This window comes from Schistocerca gregaria, chromosome 3, assembly GCF_023897955.1.
Source record: "Schistocerca gregaria isolate iqSchGreg1 chromosome 3, iqSchGreg1.2, whole genome shotgun sequence".
Lineage (NCBI taxonomy): Eukaryota > Metazoa > Arthropoda > Insecta > Orthoptera > Acrididae > Schistocerca > Schistocerca gregaria.
The window spans coordinates 267566858-267594188 of NC_064922.1; the positions used below are offsets into that span (position 1 = coordinate 267566858).

The window sequence follows — 27331 nt, forward strand, 5'->3', positions numbered from 1 at the left end:
AAATTTAGGAAATTCTTGAAATTTTTATATTGAGCACTGGAGCCATCACTGAAATAATGAATGTGGGATATCTGTGCAAACTGTGCTTTTATATATTTGATGAGCTCCTTGATAAAAACGTGAACTGTAATAGTGTCATGTCACAATCAATCACTGATAATGCAAAAACTTAAAGATTCTACTTTCTCATTTTGATAAAAATAGATAACAAATGGATGAATTGTTGCTTGACTATTGTCCCAGTGGAAGCCTTGCACAGCATCCTGAATGATAAAAGAATAATTTTCTGCAAAATCCATTAGGACAACAAACTCATTGTCTTTCAGAAGACGTTTAAGGCATTTAAGATGCAAGCTAGCATGCACTGTTTAGAGTTCAAACTGCAAACTTCCTTGCTGAGACTCTCCTTATAAATTTCACGTATTCTAGCTGATCGTAGTGTTACACACCATTTGGGTCTGAGTTCACAAAACTTTGAGAATCCTATTTCTGAACCATTTATATTCTTATAGATAACATACATTTCCCGTTAATTGCAAAGTAACAATCTTTTATGCACGTATGTCTTTCTATCTAAAAGTGTAACTGAAATACTATCTTTTTTTTCCAGGGCACACCCTACTATACTCATCATCTTCAAAAAAATTCGCGCTCTACTAGCAACTTCTGCTGGTAATTTCCTGCTTTGCCTATTTTCGGGAAGTGCCAGAATGTCCTTCTCTGCCTTAAGCTTCCGAGCATTCTTCACCATTCTTTTGGACACGCTGAACTGAGCTGCTTTTTGTCTGACTGTCCAACTTACAGGTGCCAAGGTTAAAATTTGCATCTGTTCTTTATGAAGTGCAGTTCAGTCAGCAAATGTGCATAGTCGGCACAGTTTCTACATTCCTTAATTTCACTAGCATCTTCAATTTGTCGGTTTACTCCCATTGCATTTACAATTCTGTTTTTAATCACATTTTGAGCCTTTTGAATTTTCTTCTTCACATATTGGGGCTTATCTCTGTAGCTTACTGTTCTCTTCAGGGGTGAAATACCGATAGACAATAAGCTACTATTTAATTCTTATTTTGGTAGTCCTCATCAGAATCTGATGAGGAGGCTGATAAAGCTTTGTCCAAGTGTTTTATTTAAGGTAGTCCTGCAAGCCGGCCAAATTTTCTGACCTGGCTCTGTTATTAACAAGCTGCTTCTTCAACATATCAGAAGCCTTATTAGCTGTTTCAGTATAAAGAGTGCGAAATCCTTCCTAAACATTATGATTTACCTTCCCAAAGGGATTGAAGCTTTTTTAAAACCTCTCATATTGTGTCAACAACAGGGCTTTATGGTGTAGGCAAACTTGAGAGATATTGTCCAGCTTTGCTTCAGAACGTGTATGGGAAATCGGTCGGTTGGAACGTCGGACCAACAACTCTTTTTCGTCGTCACTAAAATCTGCAAACCATTTTAAAGCAGCTTTTTTGCCAAAGAAAGTGACATGACACTGTTCCACTATCTCCTTGCCCAATTGAGCGGGAAGGTATACTGTTCCCTTCTTCATCCATCTCTAATCAGTAACTAAATAATGTATTTGGTCTCTAAGTGCAAATTATAATGTGCTTAAATTTCATACAAATTGCTACTGAATGAAATTATACAGAATGTATAATACCAATTAAAAAATCTAATAAGAGATATATGCTATGAAAGACACAATCAAAACAATTTTTTGTAAATTAGATTACAAACTTTGATAGTCTTACGAATCACTTAACAAGCCACACTCGGTCAAGAGAACCCACTCACTACGCTGCAAATACACCACTGAAATACTGATTGTTCAAACAAGGCTCACAATAATGAAACAATCTGATTGTTAAAGTAATTGTTGCCATTATATTTACTATAAACAGTGAACCTTGTGAATTTTCTCTGCGAAACTAGTGGTTACGTATTTACCAAGGTAGTAGGCTACATTTAAGTGTGATTTAATATAAAATTAAAACTCTTAGATGTTTAACCAACCAATTTCACATGTTTCCCTAATAACTTTAAGACAAAAATTCACAGGTTACAAACACCTAGGTATTAAAATCTGTGCAATATTGATTTTTACAGATGAGAAGAGTTTTATGCAGATGAACACTTACGATAAAAGCAGAAGGGCTACTTATCATAGTTTTTAAATTTTTCTGACAGTCTCATTGCCTATTTACGAGATCTTTTTATTTCAATTATTCAAGGCACTAATAAACATTTATTAGGCATAATAAAAGGTTTCAGGTATAATTTGAGTGCCAGAAAAATGTGTTCAAACTTCCAGTGCGCCTCGTTGATGAAGCTTCTTTTTAGGGCCTTATAGGCTTGCATTGCAAAACCAAATCCACTCTTATAGATAGTTTAGAATATGCTCTTTCTAATGACCATACTTTAGAAGAGTTTGGAGAAAACACTTTTTTGAAAAATTTGACTAAAAATACCCATTTTTAGCACTTTTTGAAAAATCGTCAACTTTACCCTAGATTTGTGAAATAATGGAAAGCAATAGGAGAATGAAATTTTATATTCTCATAGCTTGTGTTGGTGAGTTATGGTGTGCAAAGTTTCACATACATCCCTCAATTACTTTTGGAGGTATAAAAAGCTAAAGTTCGCATTTTTTTAACAGCTATTTTTTTGCCAAACTTTGCTTCAAATTATCTATATGAAAACTGCTCAGAAATCCTTTTCTTAATATTTTACTTTAAAAAGCTCTAAAAGTTGTATAAGATGGCCAAGTTTTGTTTCTTTTATGCAAATACTTACAGAGATATCTCATCTCAATGTTACTGAAAATTCAAGGATGCACTATTGGAAGCTGTGCTATAGTTTCAAACAAGTGACTACATTTCTGCAAGTATTGAATTTCTGAAACTGATCTTTACCAGTGTTCATTGAGAACAAGTGTGAATATTCATACAAAATTTCATCAAAATCCATTATGGTCATGTGGGAACATTTCTCAATATTAGACCACTTGACACGGAATGGCCCACTTGCAACTCCAGCATTTCGCTAGTTACTTAGCTACAAATGATTTTTGATTCTAAATAAATGTCTCCATTTTTTAGATAACTCAGGATAGGAACTTGCTAGCCATCCACAATCAAAGCTAAACAAAATATGGCCTATTTTAGACCATCTCAATAATAAATTCAAATTTCTTTGTACTCCAAAGAGAGATGTCACCATAGATGAGTCTTGTGTTATATAAAGGCAGATTAGGTTGGGTTCAGTATCTACTAGTAAAGAGAGCAAGATTTGGAATAGAGAGTCCAAGTCAGGATATGTGTGATGTGTAAACATGTATAGGGCACAAAATTTGATGATGAACATAGAGATCTGCTCCAGTCATCTCAAATGAAACCCCTTCTCAACAAAGGCTACGTTCTTACAGTTGATAATTTCTAAACCTCTCTGCAACTAGCAGAGCTCCTTATTCGGGAAAGCTGACACAAAGGGTACTGTGCCACCTTCTAGAAGAGGTATGCCACCAAACTTTCGAAGTAAGGAATTGAGGAAGGGAGATATTGTTGCTTTTCAGAGGGGTAAAGTTACAGCAGTGAGTTGGAAAGACAAGTGTAATGTGTCTATTTTGAGCAGTTTCTACAGTGCACAAATAAAAACTTAAATAAAAGGGGTAACCAGTTAATAAAACCACCAGAAGTTATGTAACGACATAAATAGAGGGATGGAAAAGTTGAGCAGTACATAGCAAACAATCGAGTAACATGAAAAATAGGAGGAAAATAATAGAAATAATATTTTTCCATCTACTTGAACTAGCATTCTGGAATTCATTCAGACTGTACAAGAAATCTGGAAGAACAAATAATGCTGTTGATTTTCATGTGACGGTGATTGAGATGATGGACAGCTGAACATCACAGGAAGGATTCTATTTGAAAGTAGCTGCTTGCCCATCCACGAACACCAATCCTATTCATCTAACTGACCATTTCCTATCATTCATCCCAGATACTCCATTGAAACGGAATTCTACCAAAATTTGTGGGATGTGGAACTGAGTTGGTATGTGAATGGGAAGAAAAAGGAGGGAATCATGATATATGTGTGAAGATTGTTACATAGCTAAGTCTATTGTACCAATGCTTCAGAGTCTTTCATGTAGCCATGAACATATGAAGATGAATATTGTGCAAAAGGCTATTATTTTAATGTTTAAGTCAAACAATGGAAAATCCAGGATGGAATGTAACAATATTAGAGAAGGAAAGTTGCTACTCACCATATAGCAGAGATGCTGAGTCACGATAGGCACAACACCCTATTCACATTCCTCCAGAACCTCAACAATTTCTCCCCCATTTGCTTCACCTGATACCACTCAACCCAACAAGCCACCTTCGTAGATGTTGATGTCCATCTCAGAGAAGGCTACATCAGTACCTCTGCCCATATCAGACCTACTAACCACCAGCAATGCCTCCACTTCAACAGCTGCCTCACATTCCATACCAAGAAGTCCCTTCCGTACAGCCTAGCCACTCATGGTCATTGCATCTGCAATGACGAGCAGTCCGTCTCAAAATATACTGAGAGACTCACTGAAGCCTTCACTGGCCGTAATTATCATCCCAACCTTGTACAAAAATAAATATCCCGTGCCTTATCTTTCCAGTCTCCCACAACCTCCCACAATCCAGCTACAGAGGAGCATTCCCCTCATAACTCGGTACCATCCGGGACTGGAGCAACTGAATTACATTCTGCACCAGGGTTTAGATTACTTCTTGTCATGACCTGAAATGAGAAATGTCATGCCCACTACCCTTCCCACCCCCTCCTATGTGGTATTCTGCCATCCACAGAACCTACACAATATACTCTCTCATCCTTACACAACCACTGCTCCCTTACCTCATGGCTCATACTCCTGTAATAGACCTAGATGTAGTTTAACATGCCTACTAAAACATATGACTGTAAAATAAGTAGAATGCCTGGTTAGATGTAAGAGAGGGCCTGATGGCCTTAATATTGCCAGGTTAAATAAACAAATAAATAAATAGATGCAAGACCTGTCCCCATACATCCTCCTACCACCACCTACTCCAGTCCAGTCACTAACAACACCTATCCCATCAAAGGCAGGGCTATCTGTGAAACCAGTCATATGATTTACAAGCTAAGCTGCAACCACTGTGCTGCATTCTATGTAGGCATGACAACCAACAAGCTGTCTATCTGCATGAATGGCCACCGACAAACTGTGGCCAAAAAACAATTGGACCACCCTGGTGCTGAACATGCTGGAAACATGATATCCCCCATCTCAATGACTGATTTACGGCCTGTCTCATATGGATCCTTCCCACAAACACCAGCTTTTCTGAATTGCGCAAGTGGGAGCTTTTCCTGCAATACATCCTACGTTCCCGTAACCCTCCTGGCATCAACTTTAGTTAGTCACTGTCCTCACCCATCCAGCCCTCTCCCTGTTTCCATTCTAGCACTACACAGCCGTCATTTCATCTCCACACCCAGTCTTTTAATTTCTTTTTATTTCTCTCCTTTCCACTACTTACCCCCACTTTCTCTCCTGCCCCCCATCTAAACTGCAGCACTTCACTGTCTGCCATCCCCATCATACTATCCTTCTCCTCTTTGCCCCCAGCCTCCTCCTTACTCCCAACCAGTCGCCACTCTCATCATACACTGGTGCTGCTGCTTGCAGTGTGGTTTCAGTTGTCTGAGACTGCAGACATGTGTACAAGTTGAGTTTGCTGTTGTGTGTGTGTGTGTGTGTGTGTGTGTGTGTGTGTGTGTGTGTGTGTGTGTGTGTGTGTCTAGAAACCTGTAATTGTTTGTGTTTGAATCTTTTTGCTGTGCCTTTCATGACTCAGCATATCTATTATATGGTGAGCAGCAACTTTCCCTCCCTAATATTGTTATTGTAATTTTTAATGTGTATCAAAAACACAGACAGTTTTGAAAGAGATTCAACTAAAATGTTCTGTCCTAACACATTTTACTCTATGTGGTGTTATCAGGGTTGCCCCAAGTCCTAGAAATCAGGGAATTTCAGAAGTATCAGGGAAATATCATTTAAATTTGGAAAAACCCTTAAAAAAATCTCGTTTTTGTCTCAGTAGCATGAAATTTTTTACCGAGATTTCATGCTTTGTCATTGGGTGGGTGCAGCAGAGAGTGTGTGCCGTTTCCCTTCTCTCTCGTTCATACTGCTTCTCCCCTTCCCACCCCTCCACTCCCCTTCCCACCCCTCCTTGCTGCTAGCCTAGCAGCTGCTGATGTGAGGCAGGGGGGAATTAGGAGTGATTTGTTTGGATCTGATTCTGAGAGCTTGTTGACACAGCGGCTGGAGACAACGGTCATGTGTGCATGAGTTGAGTCTGATTGTGTAAATGTGTGTACTCTCTCTTTTTCTGATGAAGGCTGTGGCCAAAAATTTAGAAGTGAGAGTGTGATTGTCTTTTCTATGTGCCTGTCTGTGGCTCAGTGATCATCTTTATGGTGAGTTGCTACCTATCTCATTAGTATTGATTCTCAGAGTATATGTGCAAGTTATCTATTGCGTGGGTGATCACCGTGCTCTCATTTCATCAACAAGGTGTCTGTGACACTTGAATAGCTGTCCACAGGAGTGGACTTCCATGACGGGCCAAAACTGCAGTCTATTCCTGTGGGTATCTGACAGGTCAGGCCTGCTGATCTGGAGCCCGTAGTTTCCCATTGACGTACAGTGTGGCATTTTATAGAAATTTTATTTATTCTAGTACATTTTGGTCCTTCAAAAGTAGTGAATGTATTAGAAAGTATGGACGATAAGAAGAAGAAAATTGTGGCAGTCACTGGCAGTGTTTGTACACTATGTACTCATGTATTTCTTGAAAGAAAAATCACACAATACCTGTAGAATAATAGACATAACGCAGAGGGTAATAACCGACAATAACAAAAACACATTGGGTAATTACAGACAATAATGAACATAGTAGAACCAACATTTTATTAGCAGTCACCTATAGTGTTGGTTTACACAACTCTTCCCCACCTTACACATTTCTTTCAAGAGGCCTACTTTTTTCTGAGGTTATTTCTGAAAACAGTGAAGGTATTCTAAATCTGTCTTGCGACTCCAACAAAATGCATATTGTAGTCACCAAATGTGTTTCACATTATTGAAATAAAATAACATTAGTGGTCTTAATGAAACACACATACCATTTGGCTTGCTTTCTCCATCTAAAAACAGTTCATTACAAGAGATGTTGATGCTAGTACTTAAGATTTTTTGCTCACATGTTTAGAACTGCAGAAGTCTTTACATATGTTTTTACTTACCCTTGAGATCACAAAATCTGTCAGGGAAAAATGCTAAAACTCATCTGGAAATCCGGGAAACATCGGGGAATTTCACTTGGGGTAACATGTGGGAACCCTGGTTATTTTTTTTAAAAGCAATGAGTATACTTAGGGTTTTAATATAACCTTTTTTCAGCAGTCTGTAACTACCCTTTAAATGGATGACGAACTATTATTTAAAATAACCTATAATCATAAAAAGTTTAAAATTCAACAATAAAAAACTGAAAATTTTTGTACACACTTTTACAGAAAAATTGTTAAGATAAGGGGCTAAGTAGTAAAAATTATCATTATACCATAATAAGGGGCTAATAATCTCTGCCATGTCATTAATATACATATAAAGTAGGGACACAACACACTTCCCTCGGGCATGCGTGAAGTGACCTCCACATTTGACAGTGACTATCCGTCCAAGATAACATGTTGCATTTTCCTTAATAAGAAATCCCACTCCATTCATACATTTTGTTTACTACCTCATGAGATCATGTATGTGGTGGTGGAGTAGTTCAGTCAGAACACTGGTTTGGTGCAGATTTTCACACTAATCTAGCTTATGCAAGCCTCTTTGTCCCTGCATAACTGCTACAACCTACATCATCTCTGTTTGGCTATAGTCAAGCCTTCATCTTCCTATCTTCCTCATTATGACCCCCCCCCCCCCCCTTTTCCAAGCTTCCCTCCATTACCAAATTAAATAATACTTCCAATAATACGTATTGGTATGATGCTGAGTCTAGTGTTTTCAGGAGTCAAGAAATACTGTCTCCACCTGATTGATGAGTTCCAGGATGTATTATGAGAGAGAGAAGAGTCAGTTTTTGCACGGCCAGTGTGCTGATTGGCCTGGAGTAATCATTGTTAGAAACATCAAATTGTGTTTGAGCTTATAATATTTTTAAGGAACTAAAACAGAGGGATGTCAAAGATATTGGATGGTAGTTTGATGGATCAGTGCTACGAACCTTCTTGTAGGCAGATGTGACCTTTGCTTTCTTCCAACCAGTGGAAACAGTTTTTCTTTGGAGTCATCTACAGTGTTTCATGGTTGACAGATATATCCCATAGATCCCTCCAACACTGTCACAGGCATTTCCTACCCCATAAAAAGCAGGGCCACTTGTGTAAGCTTGTGGTGTACCAGCTTAGCTGCAAGCAATGTGTGATAGTCTGTATGGGCCTCTCACATAGCAGAAGTGCCCACCACCAGAATCTGGACCACCTAGTTGCTGAATATGCAGCACAGAACTATGTTATTCATTTGACTGACTGCTTTGCAGCCTGTGCCACCTGGATTCTACCCCCTAATACCTGCTTTTTTAAGTTGTCTAGTTGGGAACTCTCCTTGCAGGATATCATTCATTCACATAGCTCCCCTGGCCTCAATGTTTACTAGTTCTTGTTCTCCACCTGCCTCTATCACCTTCCCTGCTCTCACTCCCAGCCTCACACACTCATTCCCCCCACCACCCCCCCACCACCCCTTCCCAGCACATGCATAATCCTTTCCCCTTCTCTGCTAGTTTTCTCTCACCCTCCTCCCCCATCCCTCCCAATTCTGCAGCTACCAGCCCACCATCCTGACTAATAATGTCCTTGCACACAGTAGCCAACCTTATTTTTTATTGTGAAACCAACAATGTTATTGGGGTGCGTGTTCTCTCTGTTTGGAGGCATACGATGTGTTTTCTGAAAATATTTCATTGTGAAAGCATTTTTAAAGCTAAATATATGAAAATTAGTATATGACTGCTTGGTTAGAAGTGGAAAAATATGTGATCCACCATTTGTGGAAATAAAAGTCCTAAGGGTGTGAAATAGGAGGTGAAAATTTACCACAAGAACACAAAACACATGATTAAAAAAAACCTTGGAGTGCAGCTACCAGAATTGCTGTTTGGTCAGAAGCACATCCAGAAAAAGACCATGCTTCCATGGCCATAATTAGTGTGAAAAGCTTAGAAGGTGTTGCAATTTGCAAACTAAATAAAATAAATCTGTCTAACAGTCATCAAGACAAATTAGCTTTGCCAGATTTGCATGGAAAGGTATTTAATACATCAATTTTTTAGTAGGTCTAATAAATGCTTATAAAATTATTTCTGTTGTAATCACTACACAAATTAATAATTACTGATGACAAAATAGACACCACATTTAAATGCGGTTCCATGTACAGGAATATGCATTTGAGACGAGAGAATTAGATGCTATAGAATCACTTACACGATTTGTCCCCTTTTTTAAAATTCAGTATATAAAATGAAATTAAAGCCATTGGAACACTTTAATTATGGAAAGACTGACAGACATGTAAAGTATCGCTAATTCCGTTACAGCAGTAGGTTCTTTGGTTACTCTCTGTTTATTGTGTAGTATTAAATAGTATTACATCAAGTTCATTCCCTCCCTCCCGGATGCTCTTTGATACACTGGAAAGACTTTATCAATAAACTTACTTCTAGCAAAGTAAGGATTGATCAGGACGTTGCTGTAGCTGTGGCGGCATCTGACATTGCCGATTTAGCTGTGGCATCATCTGACATTGCTGCTACACTTTTGGAAGGTGGTAAAACAGGTCACCCTGCCTTTAAACTCCCACTCAATCTTTTCAAAGTTGGAACACTCATATGCAATACCTCTAGTCAGTATATTATGGCTCAAGTTCTCCGGGATCATGAATTTATCATAAGGAATGAGAGTATTGTGGCCCACATAGGCGAATTTGAAGCACTTAATATAACTTTAAAAGACATTAGAGGTGGTGATCATGTTATGGGTTGAGTTTCTGTGCTGAGGTAGGAGGCTTTTGGCAGATTTCTTTTTGTACCTTGAGGACCCAAGCTGATGAGGTCAAGGTATGCAGGAAATCCTCACACCTGTGCCCCTATTTCAAGAAATTGTGTCTCTAAAGAAAAATGTGTGTGTCTATATAAAGGGCAATAATATCACTGCCGGAGAGTTTTATGAACTCCTACTGAAAATGTTGTTGTTGTTGTTGTTGTTGTTGTTGTCGTTGTTGTCGTTGTTATCCTCAGTCCTGAGACTGGTTTGATGCAGCTCTCCATGCTACTCTATCCTGTGCAAGCTTCTTCATCTCCCAGTACCTACTGCAACCTACATCCTTCTGAATCTGCTTAGTGTACTCATCTCTCAGTCTCCCTCTACGATTTTTACCCTCCATGCTGCCCTCCAGTGCTAAATTTGTGATCCCTTGATGCTTCGAAACATGTCCTACCAACCGATCCCTTCTTCTAGTCAAGTTGTGCCACAAACTTCTCTTCTCCCCAATCCTATTCAATACCTCCTCATTAGTTAAGTGATCTATCCACCTTATCTTCAGTATTCTTCTGTAGCACCACATTTCGAAAGCTTCTATTCTCTTCTTGTCCAAACTAGTTATCGTCCATGTTTCACTTCCATAAATGGCTACACTCCAAACAAATACTTTCAGAAACGACTTCCTGATAAATAAATCTATATTCGATGTTAACAAATTTCTCTTCTTCATAAACGCTTTCCTTGCGATTGCCAGTCTACATTTTATATCCCCTCTACTTCGCCCATCATCAGTTTTTTTGCTCCCCAAATAGTAACCTCATTTACTACTTTAAGTGTCTCATTTCCTAATCTAATTCCCTCAGCATCACCCGATTTAATTTGACTACATTCCATTATCCTCGTTGAGTTTTTGTTGATGTTCATCTTACATCCTCCTTTCAAGACACTGTCCATTCCGTTCAACTGCTCATCCAAGTCCTTTGCCGTCTCTGACAGAATTACAATGTCATCGGCGAACCTCAAAGTTTTTACTTCTCCATGAATTTTAGTACCTACTCCAAATTTTTCTTTTGTTTCCTTTACTGTTTGCTCAATATACAGATCGAATAACATCGGGGAGAGGCTACAACCCTGTCTCACTCCATTCCCAACCACTGCTGCCTTTTCATGCCCCTCGACTCTTATGACTGCCATCTGGTTTCTGTACAAATTGTAAATAGCCTTTCGCTCCCTGTATTTTACCCCTGCCACCTTTAGAATTTGAAAAAGAGTATTCCAGTCAACATTGTCAAAAGCTTTCTCTAAGTCTACAAATGCTAGAAACGTAGGTTTGCCTTTTCTTAATCTTTCTTCTAAGATAAGTCGTAAGGTCAGTATTGCCTCACGTGTTCCAATATTTCTACGGAATCCAAACTGATCCTACCCAAGGTCTGCATCTACCAGTTTTTCCATTCGTCTGTAAAGAATTAGCGTTAGTATTTTGCAGCTGTGACTTATTAAACTGATAGTTCGGTAATTTTCACATCTGTCAGCACCTGCTTTCTTTGGGATTGGAATTATTATATTCTTCTTGAAGTCTGAGGGTATTTCGCCTGTCTCATACATCTTGCTCACCAGCTGGTAGAGTTTTGTCATGACTGGCTCTCCCAAGGCCGTCAGTAGTTCTAATGGAATGTTGTCTACTCCGGGGGCCTTGCTTCGACTCAGGTCTTTCAGTGCTCTGTCAAACTCTTCACGCAGTATCGAATCTCCCATTTCGTCTTCATCTACATCCTCTTCCATTTCCATAATATTGTCCTCAAGTACATCGCTCTTGTATAAACCTTCTATATACTCCTTCCACCTTTGTGCCTTCCCTTCTTTGCTTAGAACTGGGTTGCCATCTGAGCTCTTGGTATTCATGCACGTGGTTCTCTTCTCTCCAAAGGTCTCTTTAATTTTCCTGTAGGCAGTATCTATCTTACCCCTAGTGAGATAAGCTTCTACATCCTTACATTTGTCCTCTAGCCATCCCTGCTTAGCCATTTTGCACTTCCTGTCGATCTCATTTTTGGGACGTTTGTATCCCTTTTTGCCTGCTTCATTTACAGCATTTTTATATTTTCTCCTTTCATCAATTAAATTCATTATTTCTTCTGTTACCCAAGGATTTCTAGCAAAATAGGGAACGTAAATTATCCCAAGTCCAAAGGAAAAGTGTGTGTTTCTGGCCACAGTAGTCACAACCATATGAGAACTAAGAGATGTATCTTATCCCAATATTTTGACCATATGGATGAAATCCACAGACTGACTCTGTAAACAGGCCATATTAACACCCAGGACCAACAGGGGTGCCCCATTAATGACATGCTACTGAAGTCGTTTGGAGGGTCAGAGATGGAGTACAGTTCTGTTGATTCAGTGTTGCAGACAGATGAAGCATTTCGCTATCCAACGGAGTTCCTTAATACCTGATCTTCTTCTCACAAACTACTCCTGAAGGGTGCTACACCTATCATCCTACTGCACTTCCTTAACCTGCCTAAACTTTGTAATATTATTAGATTAAAAGTAACTATTCTCCACAAAAACATTATTGAGTCCACTGTGCTTGGGTGAACCAACGTTCATACTGCGAATACCACTTATACTACTACACATATGAGTTCAGATGAATGCAGTTCCCCTTAACATTTGGTTTGCAATGATTATTAATAAATCTCAGTGTCATTTGTTAAAGATAGCAGCCATCGATTTGGGGGAGAACTGCTTCTCACATAGACAGTTCTTTGTGACCTGTTCAAAGAGTCAGTTCCAGTGCTGGCCTGGTGATTTTGGCACCAAACAATACAACCACGAATGTGGTACATGAAGATTTACTTCAGTAAATTCCAACTTCCTGTCTGTAACTTTTTTCTTGTTGAGCAAATTCAGTGTCTCTAGATTGTTGTTTTGTTTATGAAGAATGCACTTAACAATGTATAAATTCAATTATTTTTTTTCAAATGTGCAAGTGTTGAGAAGAATTGCTTTATTAAATTTTGGTACCTTGTCTGTAACTTAGTTTGTGTAGACTAGATAGACTGTTTGTACAGTGTGTAGATTTACACATGGAAGTGGGTGTAACAACTTACAAATCTGCTTGAAGGCAGGGGAGGGAATGGAATCATCTGTGCAGACCATAGTATCTACACGAGCTAAGTGGCAGGCACTCAGTTAGTGTAAAATATTTGGATTGTTGACTGCAGGTGATATGTACATTCATATTCTATCTTTTCCATATATATTCTAATTTTCAAGTGCATCTTAGAATTACTGCAAACATTTTTTTGCCCATTTGCAACAAGAGGGCTCATATATGAGCTAAAAAGTTTAATATTATAGTGAAATGCAAACTGACTCCTTAAAAAGGAGCTTTGACTCATGTAAGTGTACCTTTCATACTTTTTCCTTACACATTCTACCAATTTTACATACTTACTATATTAATAGCTAGATGATAAGTACAAAACACAGGTATAATTGCTCAGCTGTATGACAGAAGCAAAGTTTGCTTCGTCCACACTACTCCTCACCCAGCAGCAATCTGTGTGCAGGCTGGAACATGCCCCCTTATAAAGGTGGTCAAGAAAAAGTAAAAAGGCAATAGGTGGACCCAAATTTTCTAATTACTGTTAGAAGATCTTCAGAGTAACTTAAAAGGAGCGTGTGTTTGAAGGTAATTTATATTCCCATTTTTATAATCTGTATGGTGCTTGTGTAATATTTAGGTGTATTCATTTGTTTTATTTCTGCATGTTTACAGATTGTGGCGGCTGTAATTTGAGATTCTCTCATCCACTTTACTACCGTATGCACTGCTCATTATTTCATGATCCAAACTTCAGTCTTACCATACGCAAATATCATTGCAAAGTTTGTGGCACAGCAGTGTTGGGGAAGGAGAACATAATGAAGCATGCTGCAGAGATGCATGATGGCAAAGGAGCATACCAGTGCCAGTATTGCAAAAAGGTGAACTTTTTTTGTTGTTGGACATAAATAAAATGTGGAAAATTATGTAGCCATTGATATGATACAGGCTGAACATCATTAACGTCGTTCTTTGGAATGGTGCTTGTTGGTACTGTTCTTCAGTTTCTTTTCTTATCCTCCTGTAGAGAAGTAGCGTTTGTAGATTTTGAGAAAGATTTTGAAAATACTGACTACAGTACTCTCAAATTCTGAAGGTTGCAGGAATAAAACAGAGGGACCAAAACATTACCTGTAACTTATACAGAAACATGACAGCAGTTGAGAGTCAGAAGACATGAAAGGGAAGCAGTAGTTAAGAAGATAGTGAGACAGGGTTGTAGTTTATCCTCAATGTTACTTAGTCGGTATATTGAGCAAGCTGTGACAGAAGCCAAGCAGGAAGTGTGTAAAGAAATTAAAGTTTTGGGAGAAGCAATCAGAATTTGAAATTTGCCAATCAAATTGCAGTTCTGTGGAAGAGGGCAAAGCGCTAGGAATATAAAGTTATCGGACTGGGTTGTATCTACAAGAGAGGTTTTAATGTCAACAAAGGTAGAACATGGTAATGGAATGTAGATGAATCAAATTGGGTACTACCTGAAGAATAGATTAGAAAATGAGATAGACAAAGTAGTAGTTGGAATTCCTTTTTTTGAGAAATAACTGCCAGAGAGGTTATAAAATGCACATTGACAATGGTAAAACACGCATTTCAGAAAAAGAGAAATTTGTTAACATCTAATATAAATTTGTTTGGAATTTTTTTTCTGAAAGTATTTGTTTGGAGTGCAGTCATGTAGGAAAGCGAAATCTGAACAATAACTGTTCAGACAAAAACAACTATTGAAAAGGGGTGTTACAGAAAAATGCTGAAGGTTAGATAGTTGGATCACGTAACCAAGGAGGTGCTGAATAGAAATGGGGAGAAAAGAAATTTGTTACAACTTGACTTAAGAAAGGATAGGTTGATAGGAGACATCCTGTGCCGTCATAAAATTGTCAGTTTGGTAATTGAGGAAAATGTGGAGGGTAAAAATTTTAAGAGGCCAAAGTCTGACTATAGTAAACATTTTAAGTGACTGTAGGTAGCATTAGTTACACAGAGGTGAGTCTTACAAAGGAGAAGCTGACTTGAATATGACGATGACAATGAAGAAACTACCTCATGTGCAGTGTCTGTCTCCTTTTTACTTTGGATTTCATGCAGTTTATTCTTGGTATTGGCGTATTCATAAAGCATTTGTCATCCAAGTTTCAAAAAAATCTTTGACTTCATAGCATCAAAATATATTTTTTACATTAAAGTATGAGTGTATCTTGCTAGCTCTGATTCTTGTTTCATAAGTATAATGTTGTAAGCTGCATTCCTTTTCTTTTACTATTTATTATAGCGCTTGTGTGGTATCCATGTTCATAGTAGATGTCACCTTGAATTTTGGTTGTGGAAAAAATTTTCACTGTAATTGGGTCAGCTTAAGGAGTGATGTTAATGTGTACATACAATTACCAGAATGTGGGACATTGTCTTTGGTTAAATTCCTGTTGCTTCTGTAAGCAACATACATGTTATATGGGTGACACTATGAGAGCACACACGTCTGAGAGCACTGGCTGAATATTGTTTTGGCAAATCTAAGATTTGTGATGTGATGCCTGGATACTACAACCAGTCCCCTGTTAAGCATACTCTCTTCCCATGTTTCAAAAAGTATTTTTGCCTGAACAGTGGCATGTTATGTGCTGCAGGAAATGGATATTGTGAGATTAACTGCTTCAATTGTAAGGATGGTAAATACTTCTTTAAAATAAAATAAATATTCAACTCCAAGCAATACACCATAGAGGATACTGGGTTTTGATGCTACTGACATTCTGAGAACAGTAACCAAATTGTATTCAGCATTCCAAGAAGTGCGGAAAACTGCTTGGACAGAGTTGCATTTCTTTAGCTGCTCCTGGAAAGAGAGTGATTCCCAGCATCAAACTTACAATTTTGCCAGTGTGGTGTGCATACTACCAGGAAATTACAGCACCCGTTCAGTGGTAAGTGCCCCAGTAATTCAAAAGCCAGAATCCAGCATTAAATACCAAAATTATTTATTCACCACTGACCACATATAGGAGACTATGCTTCATCAGTACATAAGATATGGATTTTTGTAACAATGTCCATAATAATTTAGGCTAATGAGAACCAAACATTTAAAAACTAATGCCAGTATTGTTTCTGTCAGAAAATTCAGTTACTTTGTAAAATGGCTATTCCATCAGCCAAATGTATGCCTCTCTCTCTCTCTCTCTCTCTCTCTCTCTCTCTGCCCTTATATGATATTTGATGTTAGCTGGACACACAGTGCCAGTGCTGCATTTTAGCAGATGGACTAGGATAGGGTTCGGGGTAGTATTGGGTGGCGAGGGGTTTGGGATGGTGGCTAGTGGATCATAGGACGGCAACCATTTTGCTAACTAGGAGTGCAGGAGGTAGTGGTGGCAGCAGGTGCATGCATATAGGCATGTGATGCACAGTTGTCAGAGCTGGTGAGGAGTAGTGCATGCTGAAGGTGCCCTGTTGACATAAATTTGGAGAGAGGTTACAGGATGCAAGACAGGAGTATAGTGTAGTGTATGGGGGCAGAAGGTTACAGGAGACTGAGGCCAGAATTGTTATGGGAGCGAAGGATGTATTGCAAGGGCATCTCCCATGTGCATAGCACAGAGGAGCTGGTGATGGAGGGAAGGATCCAGATGGCCCAGGTTGTCAATTAACCATTGAAATTGAGCATCATGCCCAGCTGTATTCACGGGTGGCTCAGCCTCTGATAGGGCACCATAGCTCTTTGACAGAATGGAGTAAGAAGTGCTGGGTGGAGTGGGTTGGGCAGGTCTTGCATCTTGGCCTTCTTCTAGGATATACCTCTATGAAAAGGGCTTGGGAATGGGAGTGACTTAGGGATGAATATAATGATATGTAGGTTGAGTGAGTGAGGATAAACCACTTTAGAAGGGGTGGGTAGGGTCCTGGGTAGAATGTCCCTCATGTCAGGGCATGATGAGAGATAATCAAAGCCCTGATGGAGGATATGGTTTAGTTATTCTAGTCCACAGTGATACTGGGTGATGAGAGGGGTGCTTCTTTGTAGCTGATCGTTGGATGTTTTGGGAGGATTGAGGGTATGTGAGGACATGGCACAGATCTGTTTGCAGACTAGTTTTAGGGGGTAGTGACTGTCTGTGAAGCCCTTTGAGAGACTGTTAGCATATGGGACAAAGGGTTCTTATCACAGCAGATATGTTATCCACAGGTGCCCCGGGTGTACAGAAGGGATTTTTTGATGTTGAGAAGATGGCAGTGATCAAAATGCAGGTCATCTTGGTGGTTAGTAAGTTTAATATGGTCAGAGGTGTGGATGGAGCCATCAGAGAGGTGCAAGTCAATGTCCAAAAAGGTGATACACTGGGGTGAGGAGGACCAAGTTAAATGGATAGGAGATGTGGTGTTCAGGTTGTGAAGGAATAAGGATGGGATGTCCTGACCCTGGGTCCAGATCCTGAAAACATCATCAATTAACCTGAACCAGACTAAGGGCTGTGAGTTTTGGGGGCTAGGAAGGTTTCTTCTAGATGTCCCATAGGAGGGTGCCATCCAGGTGCTATGGCTATGCCATGGTTTTGTATGTATACTGTCCCTTCCTTCAAAGGAATTTATGTGTGTGTGTTTTCTATTTCAGAACAACTGCTTTCTCTGAAAGCTTAATATTTTAGCAGTCTTCATCATTGGGCCTGTCTGTGGCTCTGCACCTCTGTGTGGTGAATAGCAGTCTATCATTTCCATATTGTTGTTATTCCATACAGGACTTCCCATTGTTAGCGTTTGAAGCTGTCTTGAGTTATTCAGGACTGGCAACTGAATCTTTTGTGTTTGATTAATTGTTCTCCTCAAATGCGTAATTTAAATCCTAATGCTGTGGAGTTATTGAGTGACACATGTGGTGACACAGCCAAGTAAAAAAATTGTAAGTAATAGAATGTACATCGTCTTAACAAAATGGTGGCGAGTACACATGTCACATTTGGTTCATGAGAAGGAATCCATCCAAAACTAATAGTGTTCTCATGGTTCCATGTAACATGTTCTGTTGCAGTAGATAGTGCATATTCCAGCAAGGCGTCAGTCCTTCAATTGTGCACACACTTGTGCCTCCTAGTGCCTGCCAATGCACCATGCAGTCACATCCACCCAGTCACACCGGACTCATAATCTGCCCTTCTAATACAATACTAACTACACTGGTGTCCAATATTAAAATGACAGATGGAAATTTTGCAGGGTTACATTTATTTTGCCAGCCTTAAAACAGTATAAACAGGTGATAGTGTAATAGAAACAATGTAAAGAATACAGAACGTGAACAACTGCAACATGCATAATGGTAAACAAAAATGTTCTTCATTTTTTCCAACTTAAAGGATTTGCAAACACATTCCGACAACTGGTTAATGTGCTAAGTATTGGTGTGGCCACCACTGGCAGCATTATTGGCCTGACAGCATCGGGGCATGATGTGAACAATGTAATCAGTCACACGTTGAGGCAGTAATGCTCTCTGGCAGAACAAGTCTTGGAGAGTGGTTGGTGCTGACATGATGCAACCTGTCTTGCTAGGACATCCCAAACATGTTCTATATAATTGAAATCAGGAGAGCGTGCAGGCCATGCCATGCATGCAATATCTTTCCATTTTCAAGAAAACAATGACAACCTGTACTCTTTGAGATTGAGTATTATCACCCATCAGTACGAAGTCAGGGTCCACAGCGTCTCACAACAACCACACACGAGGTCCCACGATCTTGTCACAATACCTGACACCAGTTAAATCCTGCCAATTCACCCATACAATTTCACGAAGAGTTGTTGTGAGTTTTCAATGCAATCGTTGCACAAACCATTAGGGATCCTCCTTGATATCAGTCTCTTTCCACAATGTTTTGGTCCCGAAATGATGATCCACATTCCCTCCAGATGAGAATCGAGAATCACTCTCCAGACCAAATCTGAACTCATGAAAAGAATATTGGCCCACTGTTCGACCATCCTGGTGGCATGTTGACGACTCCGCTCTAGATATTTCCTTCTGTGAAGACGCATCAAAGTTACACATACAGCAGGTCTCTGACAAAACAGCCTCTCTGCCAAAGCCTTCTGTACACTGTTTGCCTCAATACAACATATCCAGTGGATGCTGCGAGGTTAGATGCCAGATGCCGTGCGGTACTAAGGTGGTACTGTCATGCCCTTACACCAAATAATTGTCCTATCTCTGATGTCACACATGGTCAGCCCTGCCCTAGTCTTCGGTATACAGTTTTGATCTCTCTAAATTGTTGTCACATTAGAGAAACCACAGAACGATTCACTTCAAGCCATCAGGCCACATCAGTTGTCCTGCCTCCATTCTTCGTATGACCCCTCACAGCAGAAGGTCTGGTAGCCATCTTCTCAGGCCACATCAGTTGTCCTGCCTCCATTCTTCATATGACCCCTCACAGCAGAGGGTCTGGTAGCCATCTTCTCTGTGCCGTACTGCACCGTCTGTGACTGTAAGCAGTGATTGTGGATGTGGGACTGTTCAGCAAACACTATCCCGTTTGGTAGGTGCCCTCACGTCATTGTTTGCGTGGTTGTCCCTTGACTGGAACATCATCTTGTGTACAGAACACAGACAGACATCTATTGACAGTTTGTATGATTATATCATGAATTAGACATAGGCCAGAGACATAGCGGTTTGTTGTTTTAATTTTGGACACCAGTGTATTATCATTTTCCATCTCATTTATTAAACAAAGTTGATAATTTTTGTTTTGTCAGGACTCTAGTATCACTGCGAGCTTGATGTGCTATGTGAGTTTCTATATAAAAACACAGAAATGTTGTTATCTCTCACTTTTATTCTCTTTGAGTAATGGAAGTGCTATTATTCTGAATCTGTCATTTACCTTGTAGCATGATCAAAGTTTGCTACAGCCTTTCATATCTGTCATTAGATATTTTAATTTATTTGACTGCATTTACATAACTATACCAAGAATGTATTTCAATGTTAGTTGTGTTTCTGTTAAACATGTGGTCTTACACTTATAAAGCATGAAAACCATACTTTGTGTTATGTTACCCCTCTCTTCTTCCTCTTTTATTTAATTTATCACATACATATCCAGAAGTGTTTTGTGTGTGTGTGTGTGTGTGTGTGTGTGTGTGTGTGTGTGTGTGTGTGAGTGTGTGTGTGTGTGTGTGAGTGAGAGAGAGAGAGAGAGAGAGAGAGAGAGAGAGAGTTTCTGTAATCTTAATTGTCTTCCCTGTAAGATACGTTTCCATTCCCATTTGTGATTTCTTCACACTTATAAAGAATGTTAAACTGTAATCTTTCCACACTTTCAAATACACCCCCCTACCTCCTATTTTTATGTAGATACTGAGATAATTTTGAGTGAGATTCATCTAGGGAAACTGCTTCCAAGAAATCAATCCATAGCCTTTCTAGATATGTTGTGTATCTTTCTTCCAAGCCTTATAAATGAATGCAGTTCTTCATGTGTGTAATTATTTTCATAATGTTCTCTTTTTAGTGCCCTACTAGTGCCACTTTTTAACCATTCAGACAGGAATCTTCCGTATTTTAACAAGAAACAAAATGAACTGGGCAAGTGAACATTCATAACAGATAAAGATTAATATGGGCCACAGTTCGCAGGTGCCCTCAGGGACTCAGCATTCGTTTGCTGAGAATGAGCTTCACGACCCCCAAGGTTCCTGAGCTGGGGACTGGTAAGCACTGCCGATCCCATCACCATAAGTTCTGGGCATGCTTCAGCATGGCAGGTGAACATTGGGTGTCACAGGGAATGGGGATCTTAGCTTGACCACCCAAATCACGATGATGGTAAAAACCTGTATAAACAATCCCTCAATCTCAAAGTGTGCTGCACACTGATGAGATGCATGGCTATTGAGATGGAACAGTCATTAGCAGGGCAACCTAGGGGTAACGTGCCACTCCTCTGTTGTATGAGGTTTATCTAGGCACATGGGACTCTGTCTAGGTGGACTTTTAAATCTCTAGCTGCTCGTGACACCAAAATGAATCTTCTGAAAGTTTCTTTTCCTCCTCCTGAGTGGAATGAATGGGTTTATGGGAGGCACCAACATCCAATCAGACAAGAGGGCTCAGGTAGCCAGTCCTCCAGTAAACAGTAACAGAATGCATGCTGGTTGTCAGAATGTGCTTATTGTAGTTAAGAAGAAAGAGGGTATCTTTGATAAAGTTTCACTGTTTTGTTTACAAGAAAGGTTTAGAGGGCATTGGGGGAACTTTAAAATCCCTCAAGCGCTTATGAAATGGGATGCTCTCGGTCAAAACGTCTAGTTCCCAACAATTGAAGAACCTCAAGAAAGCTCAATGCCTTGGGGAGTATGCAATTGAAACCGAACTGCACAACACCATGAACTGCAGCAAAAGTGTTGTGTGTTGCAGGGTTCTTGTTGACATTCCCTGAGAAGAACTGAGAGCCTACTGGTCCTGGGAAGGCACTATGTATGTGCAAAAAATTCTGAAAAGGGTGAATGGCAGTATTGTCAAGTCAGACACTTTTATTATTACATTTTACAGCAGCAAACTTCCGGAACATATCAAAGCAGGTTTCCTTCATCCAGGACATAAAAACAACAAAGCACATTCCATATAGTGAAGCCAAAAAGATATACAAGGCCATGCAAGTCTTATGGAACAATTTCTCCAACCATTTCTCCTACTTGGAGACTTCAATGCCCATTATGTGTTTTTGGGCTCAACCTGTGCTTGCCCTTGGGGTCGGATTTTGGAGAGCCTCGTGACATCTCACGAGCTGTGCATCGTCAACACTGGTTCTCCCACCTATTTCTGTGCTCATTTTTGACCCGATATTATCGTGGCTGCCACACCTGAGGGACCAGAAAGCCAGAGCACAGAAGATGCCAAATATCATGAAATGCCTAAGCCTGTCTGCTCAAGATTGTCTCAAGAGTTTACTGTCTTTGACGCAAAATTATATGCGACATTGCGAGCAATCAAGCAGATGAGACGTTCTTCCAGTGTCATTTCAGATTCTCTGGGTGCCCTTCACTCTCTACAATGTCTGTACCCAGTAGATAAAGTAGTTCAGAATATCCAGGATGCCTTCCTTCAACTATGATGCTTGAGGAAGGAGGTATCTTTTTGCTGGGTACTAAGGTCCATGTGTATTGTGGGGAATGAAGGGGCAGATCTAGCAGCAGAGGCGGCATGTCGTGATTCTCAGGTAGTTAAGTGTACCATCCTCATGCATGCTATATGCTCTCTGTTGAGAACCAGTCTTGCGTCAGTGGAAGGATGAGTGGCTGGATGTAACAGACAATAAGCTCCATCTAGTATAGCTCACAGTACGGCCGTGGCATACCTCCTTCCAGCCACAATGATGACCCAAGGTCCTCCTTAGTCATCTTCACATAGGCTACAACCCTATGACACACAACTTCTTGTTCCTGTGAGAGGACCCTCCGTTGTGTGGTGCTCGTGGCTGATCAACAAATAAAACACAGTCCAATAAAATATGGGGCACAGTGATCGATCAGTGGTCAGTGGCGGATTTGCTAATGGATCTGTCCTCGATTTTAGATAACATTAAAATGACTGTGGTTAGTTTTGAAGTTTTGTAAATTGTCCAACATATTTCCAAAGATTGTTGGGAGGTGATTTTAATGCATTAACAGGGTGACTGGCTCACCCATGTTTTTTGTAAGTGAGCAGCCAGTCACATTTCCATGTGCCTTTGTTTTAGTTTGTTTGTCTTTGTGTTTTAATCTCGTGTATAGTACCTTTTACTATTTCTCTGTTGTCTTACTGCATATGCGATAGAATGATTAAGTGACCAATTTCAGTGAGATGGGAGTGAGCGCATGAGTGTGCAACAACTTTAGAGATCTTATTGACATTTTTTTGCTTTAATGAGCATGAGGGCATTGATAACTATGCAGTTTAGTGCCCGTAAAACACACACACACACACACACACACACACACACACACACACACACACACACACACTCTACTAGTTGGGCCATATGAGTACTGATGACAGGCAGACTCAAAGTATCATCACCTCACATCACTCCTCTTTCAAGCTTTATGGATTTCCCTTGTTGAACCTATAGAACATTGAGCTTCCTAAATTATCAATTGATCTTTTTGAAGAAAAGATAGTGTAGATTGCAAATTTCACTGGAACTATATGTATTAGCTCAAACTTTACCTTTCCATTCAGCGAGTATGGGGAAGTGTTTGTAATGGGTATCAACAGATCCCCAGTGAAGACCCACCATCCATTTCATAATATAGATATTACGGATAAACATGTTCATTGAAGTGTGTATTCAGGTCAATTGTAGGAGGTTAAAATAATTTTCAGGTCAATTGTAGGAGGTTAAAATAATTTTGAGACGAGTGTGTGTGTGTGTGTGTGTGTGTGTGTGTGTGTGTGTGTGTGTGTGTGTGAAAGAAGAAAGCAACAAACTGATACCAGTTTTAATTTTTTCAGTTCTTTCTGCGGCTGAATTATCTGGAAATGCATAGAACATATGGCTGTGCAGCCAATCCCCAACGAGCTCGTCCTCTGTGTGATTTCTGTGGGCGCAAATTCTGTCAGCCTCAGAAACTGAAGGTTCACATCAAACGTATGCATAGTGGTGAGTTGATAACTGCAGGAAACCTGGTATTGTCTGATAACTTTAGTCCTCTTTGTTAACTTGATTTTGTTTATCTTTAACATGTTTGAGAATGAATGAAAGAGCAACATAAAGTGGCAATGCCTCCCATGTCTTACTTTCCTGCCCCTGTAGAATTTTGAGTACTCATTCTGCCACTGGTTTCCCCAACATTCTCATTAGCAAATCTGTCCTTCAACAGACAGAGACTGCTCATTGTATTTGCCAACTGGTGTAATCTGTGACAGATCAATGAAATAAAGAAAAAAAGAATGAGCAGACATAGACAGGCTGCACCATTAACACTCAATACAATATTGCAATATATACTGTTAGTTTCAAAGGAATGAGTTGAATCCTTGGTTTCAATATGATTACTGCACTATTTTTGAAAGGGTGACAGAGCTCTGCATCAGGAATTTAGTTCTTCTCACATTACACTAGGTAATGTCAATCAATGTTTCTATTATCCTCTCATTCTCCTACTTGGGTATGTCATATCCCAGTAAATACAATTTTTCAGCATGTAACAATTGTTTCTCCATTACTGCAATTTATCACATGTTTACCTATACAATCTGAAAATCTGTTTTTAATTTTCCAAATTGTTTTCCTTGAATTGCTCAATTACTCTTCTCTTTTTAATCCCTGTCTGTGTTTCTCTCTGCTACATTTCTTTCTCACCATCTTCTTCTTTGTCTGTGTCTTAATAGCTGTCCTCTCTTGTCTTCTTAGCTTCTCAGCTTTCTCTCTCTCATGGACTATAGACCCAGTTTTACTTCAAAGTTATTATTAAAAGGCATTGTTAATGCCGATGGTGCATTAAGCATGTGAAAGGAAAGCTGTGAATAAATTACAAAATACTTTGATAAATTACTGGTCTGTGATGGTCTGTAGGGAAGGCTATAAGTGATACAGTTATCAATGGCAATACTGGACAACAAGCCTCCTGGTGAGTACAAAGTGAGGATTTTATTCAAGGGCATATAAATAACAAATATAAAGCCAGAGATGACATAGTGGTAGAGCTCCAAAAGCTTCAGTGCCAAAAACATTATGCAGCTATGTATGTTGCAGTTTGTCACTTTAAAAAATCCTATTGCATCATAGCTGTACCATTACTGAAACCCTAGAAGAGTAGATGAAAACTAACAGTCAAAGCATAGAGAATCCATGATATGTTATATAATTCTATATGAGAATCTGGCATAAACACAACAAAAAATGAAGCTTGATCATAGTCACCAAATGGATGTGGTGTTCAGCAGCGGACACTCGTGTAAAAGGCACACAGTGCCACAAAAGTTGTTACACGGTGCACGATTTGCAAACAGATAGTGTGTGCATGTGCAGTCATTCGAATGTGCTTGGGCAAAGAGGTAGGTGGCAAGAGAAGAATATATATGGAGAGAGGAAAAATGAACAATGAAAAAGGACTTATTGTATTTGCATGCCTGGTGCTCAGTGCTCCCTTAAAATGATAGTGATATATCCTCAGATAGATATGTGCAGTATTATTTGTCTCATAAACACTTGAACAAGATGACATGAAAAATGTAAAAACATTAGTTTTATTTAATTGTGCCCATGAAAAAATTGTTGTAGACTCCCTGGTGTTTTGGGTTTAATAGAAGGAATAATAAATAGCATATCAAGCTTATAATATTAGAGGGAGAGATTTTTTAAAAAGTTCTTAACAAGGTGGTGACAAGTAGCTATAGCTAGAGATCAAGTAACAAAGGCACTTAACAATAAGCTGCTGATAACACAAGAGCTTAAAGTAAAACATCTAGACACAGTTATCAAACCTTCGTGCTTGCCTGCAGCAATAACTGTACATAATTGGAAAATGTAGGGTGGAAGATATAAGAAGAAAATAAAGAAATATGTTGCTATAAATCTTGAGCCAAAAAGAGGAAGATACACTATGTGATCAAAAGTATCCGGACACCTGGCTGAAAATGACTTAAAAGTTCGTGGTACGTTCCATTGGTAATGCTGGAATTCAATATGGTGTTGGCTCACCCTTAGCCTTGATGACAGCTTCCACTCTCAGGCATATGTTCAATCATGTGCTGGAAGGTTTCTTGGGGGAATGGCAGCCTATTTTTCATGGAGTGCTGCACTGAGGAGAGGTATCGATGTCGGTCAGTGACGCCTGGCATGAAGTGAGTGTTTCAAAACATCTCAAAGGTGTTAGGACTTAGGTCAGGACTCTGTCCAGGCCAGTCAATTACAGGGCTGTTATTGTCATGCAGCCAATCTGCCACAGGCCGTGCATTATGAACAGATGCTTGATCTTGTTGAAAGATGCAATCGACATCACTGAATTCCTCTTCAACAGTGGAAAGCAAGAATGTGCTTAAAACATCAATGTAGGTGTATGTTGTGATAGTGCCACACAAAACAACAAGGGGTGAAAGCCCCCTCCATGAAAAACGCCACCACACCACACCACACCATACCATAACATCACCGCCTCCAAATTTTACTGTTGGCACTACACACACTGGCAGATGATGTTCACTGGTCATTCGCCATACCAACACCATGTCATCGGATCACCACATTGTGTGCCGTGATTTGTCACTCCCCACTACAGTTTTCCACTGTGCAATTGTTCAATTATTATGCTCCGTACTCCAGGTGAGGTGTTGTTTGGCATTTACCAGTGTGATGTATGGCTTATGAGCAGCTGCTCGGCCATGAAATGAAAGTTTTCTCACCTCGCACCTAACTCTTATAGTACTTGCAGTGGATCCTGTTGCAGCTTGGAATTCCTGTGTGACAATCTGGATAGACGTCTGCCTATTACACGCTATGACCCTCTTCAACTGTCTACGGTCTCTGTCAATCAACAGACGCGGTCGGCCTGTTCGCGTTTGTGCTGTATGTGTCCCTTCACGTTTCTACTTCACTTTCACACCAGAACCAGTGGAAATGTTTAGATGTATCACACCCAATGATGTGATATGTGACACGCAATCTCCTGACCAAGTTTGAAGTCTGAGTGTTCCGCAGAGTGCCCCATTCTGCTCTCTCACGATGTCTAATGACTACTGAGGTTGCTGATGTGGAGTACCTGGCGTTAGGCGGTAGCAGAATGCACCTAATATGAAAAATGTTTATTTTGGGGGTGTCCAGATACTTTTGATCACATAGTGTAGGTGGAATAGACTGTGACTTAACAGGATTGCAACAGAAGAAAAAAGGAAGAATTCTTGCATAAGAGATAAGTGCAATTTTATATTAATTTCATGGGAATGGACAATTACCCATTCTGGAAACATCCCCCAGGCTGTGGCTAAGCCATATCCTTTCTTTTAGGAGTGCTAGTTCTGCAAGGTTCGCAGGAGAGCTTCTGTAAAGTTTGGAAGGTAGGAGACAAGATACTGGCAGAAGT

The 27331-nt window shown here is 39.7% G+C and overlaps 1 protein-coding gene across 3 annotated transcripts in view; it reads left to right on the top strand.

The window, feature by feature from the left end:
* Positions 1–27331, top strand: part of LOC126353941 (uncharacterized) — a 155561-nt gene that overhangs the window by 71900 nt on the left and 56330 nt on the right. For all 3 annotated transcript variants that reach the window (XM_050003219.1, XM_050003220.1, XM_050003222.1), the window contains 2 exons: positions 13943–14151; positions 23763–23910. In XM_050003219.1, coding sequence (XP_049859176.1) covers positions 13943–14151; positions 23763–23910 — 357 coding nt within the window. The remainder of the gene's footprint in view (positions 1–13942; positions 14152–23762; positions 23911–27331) is intronic.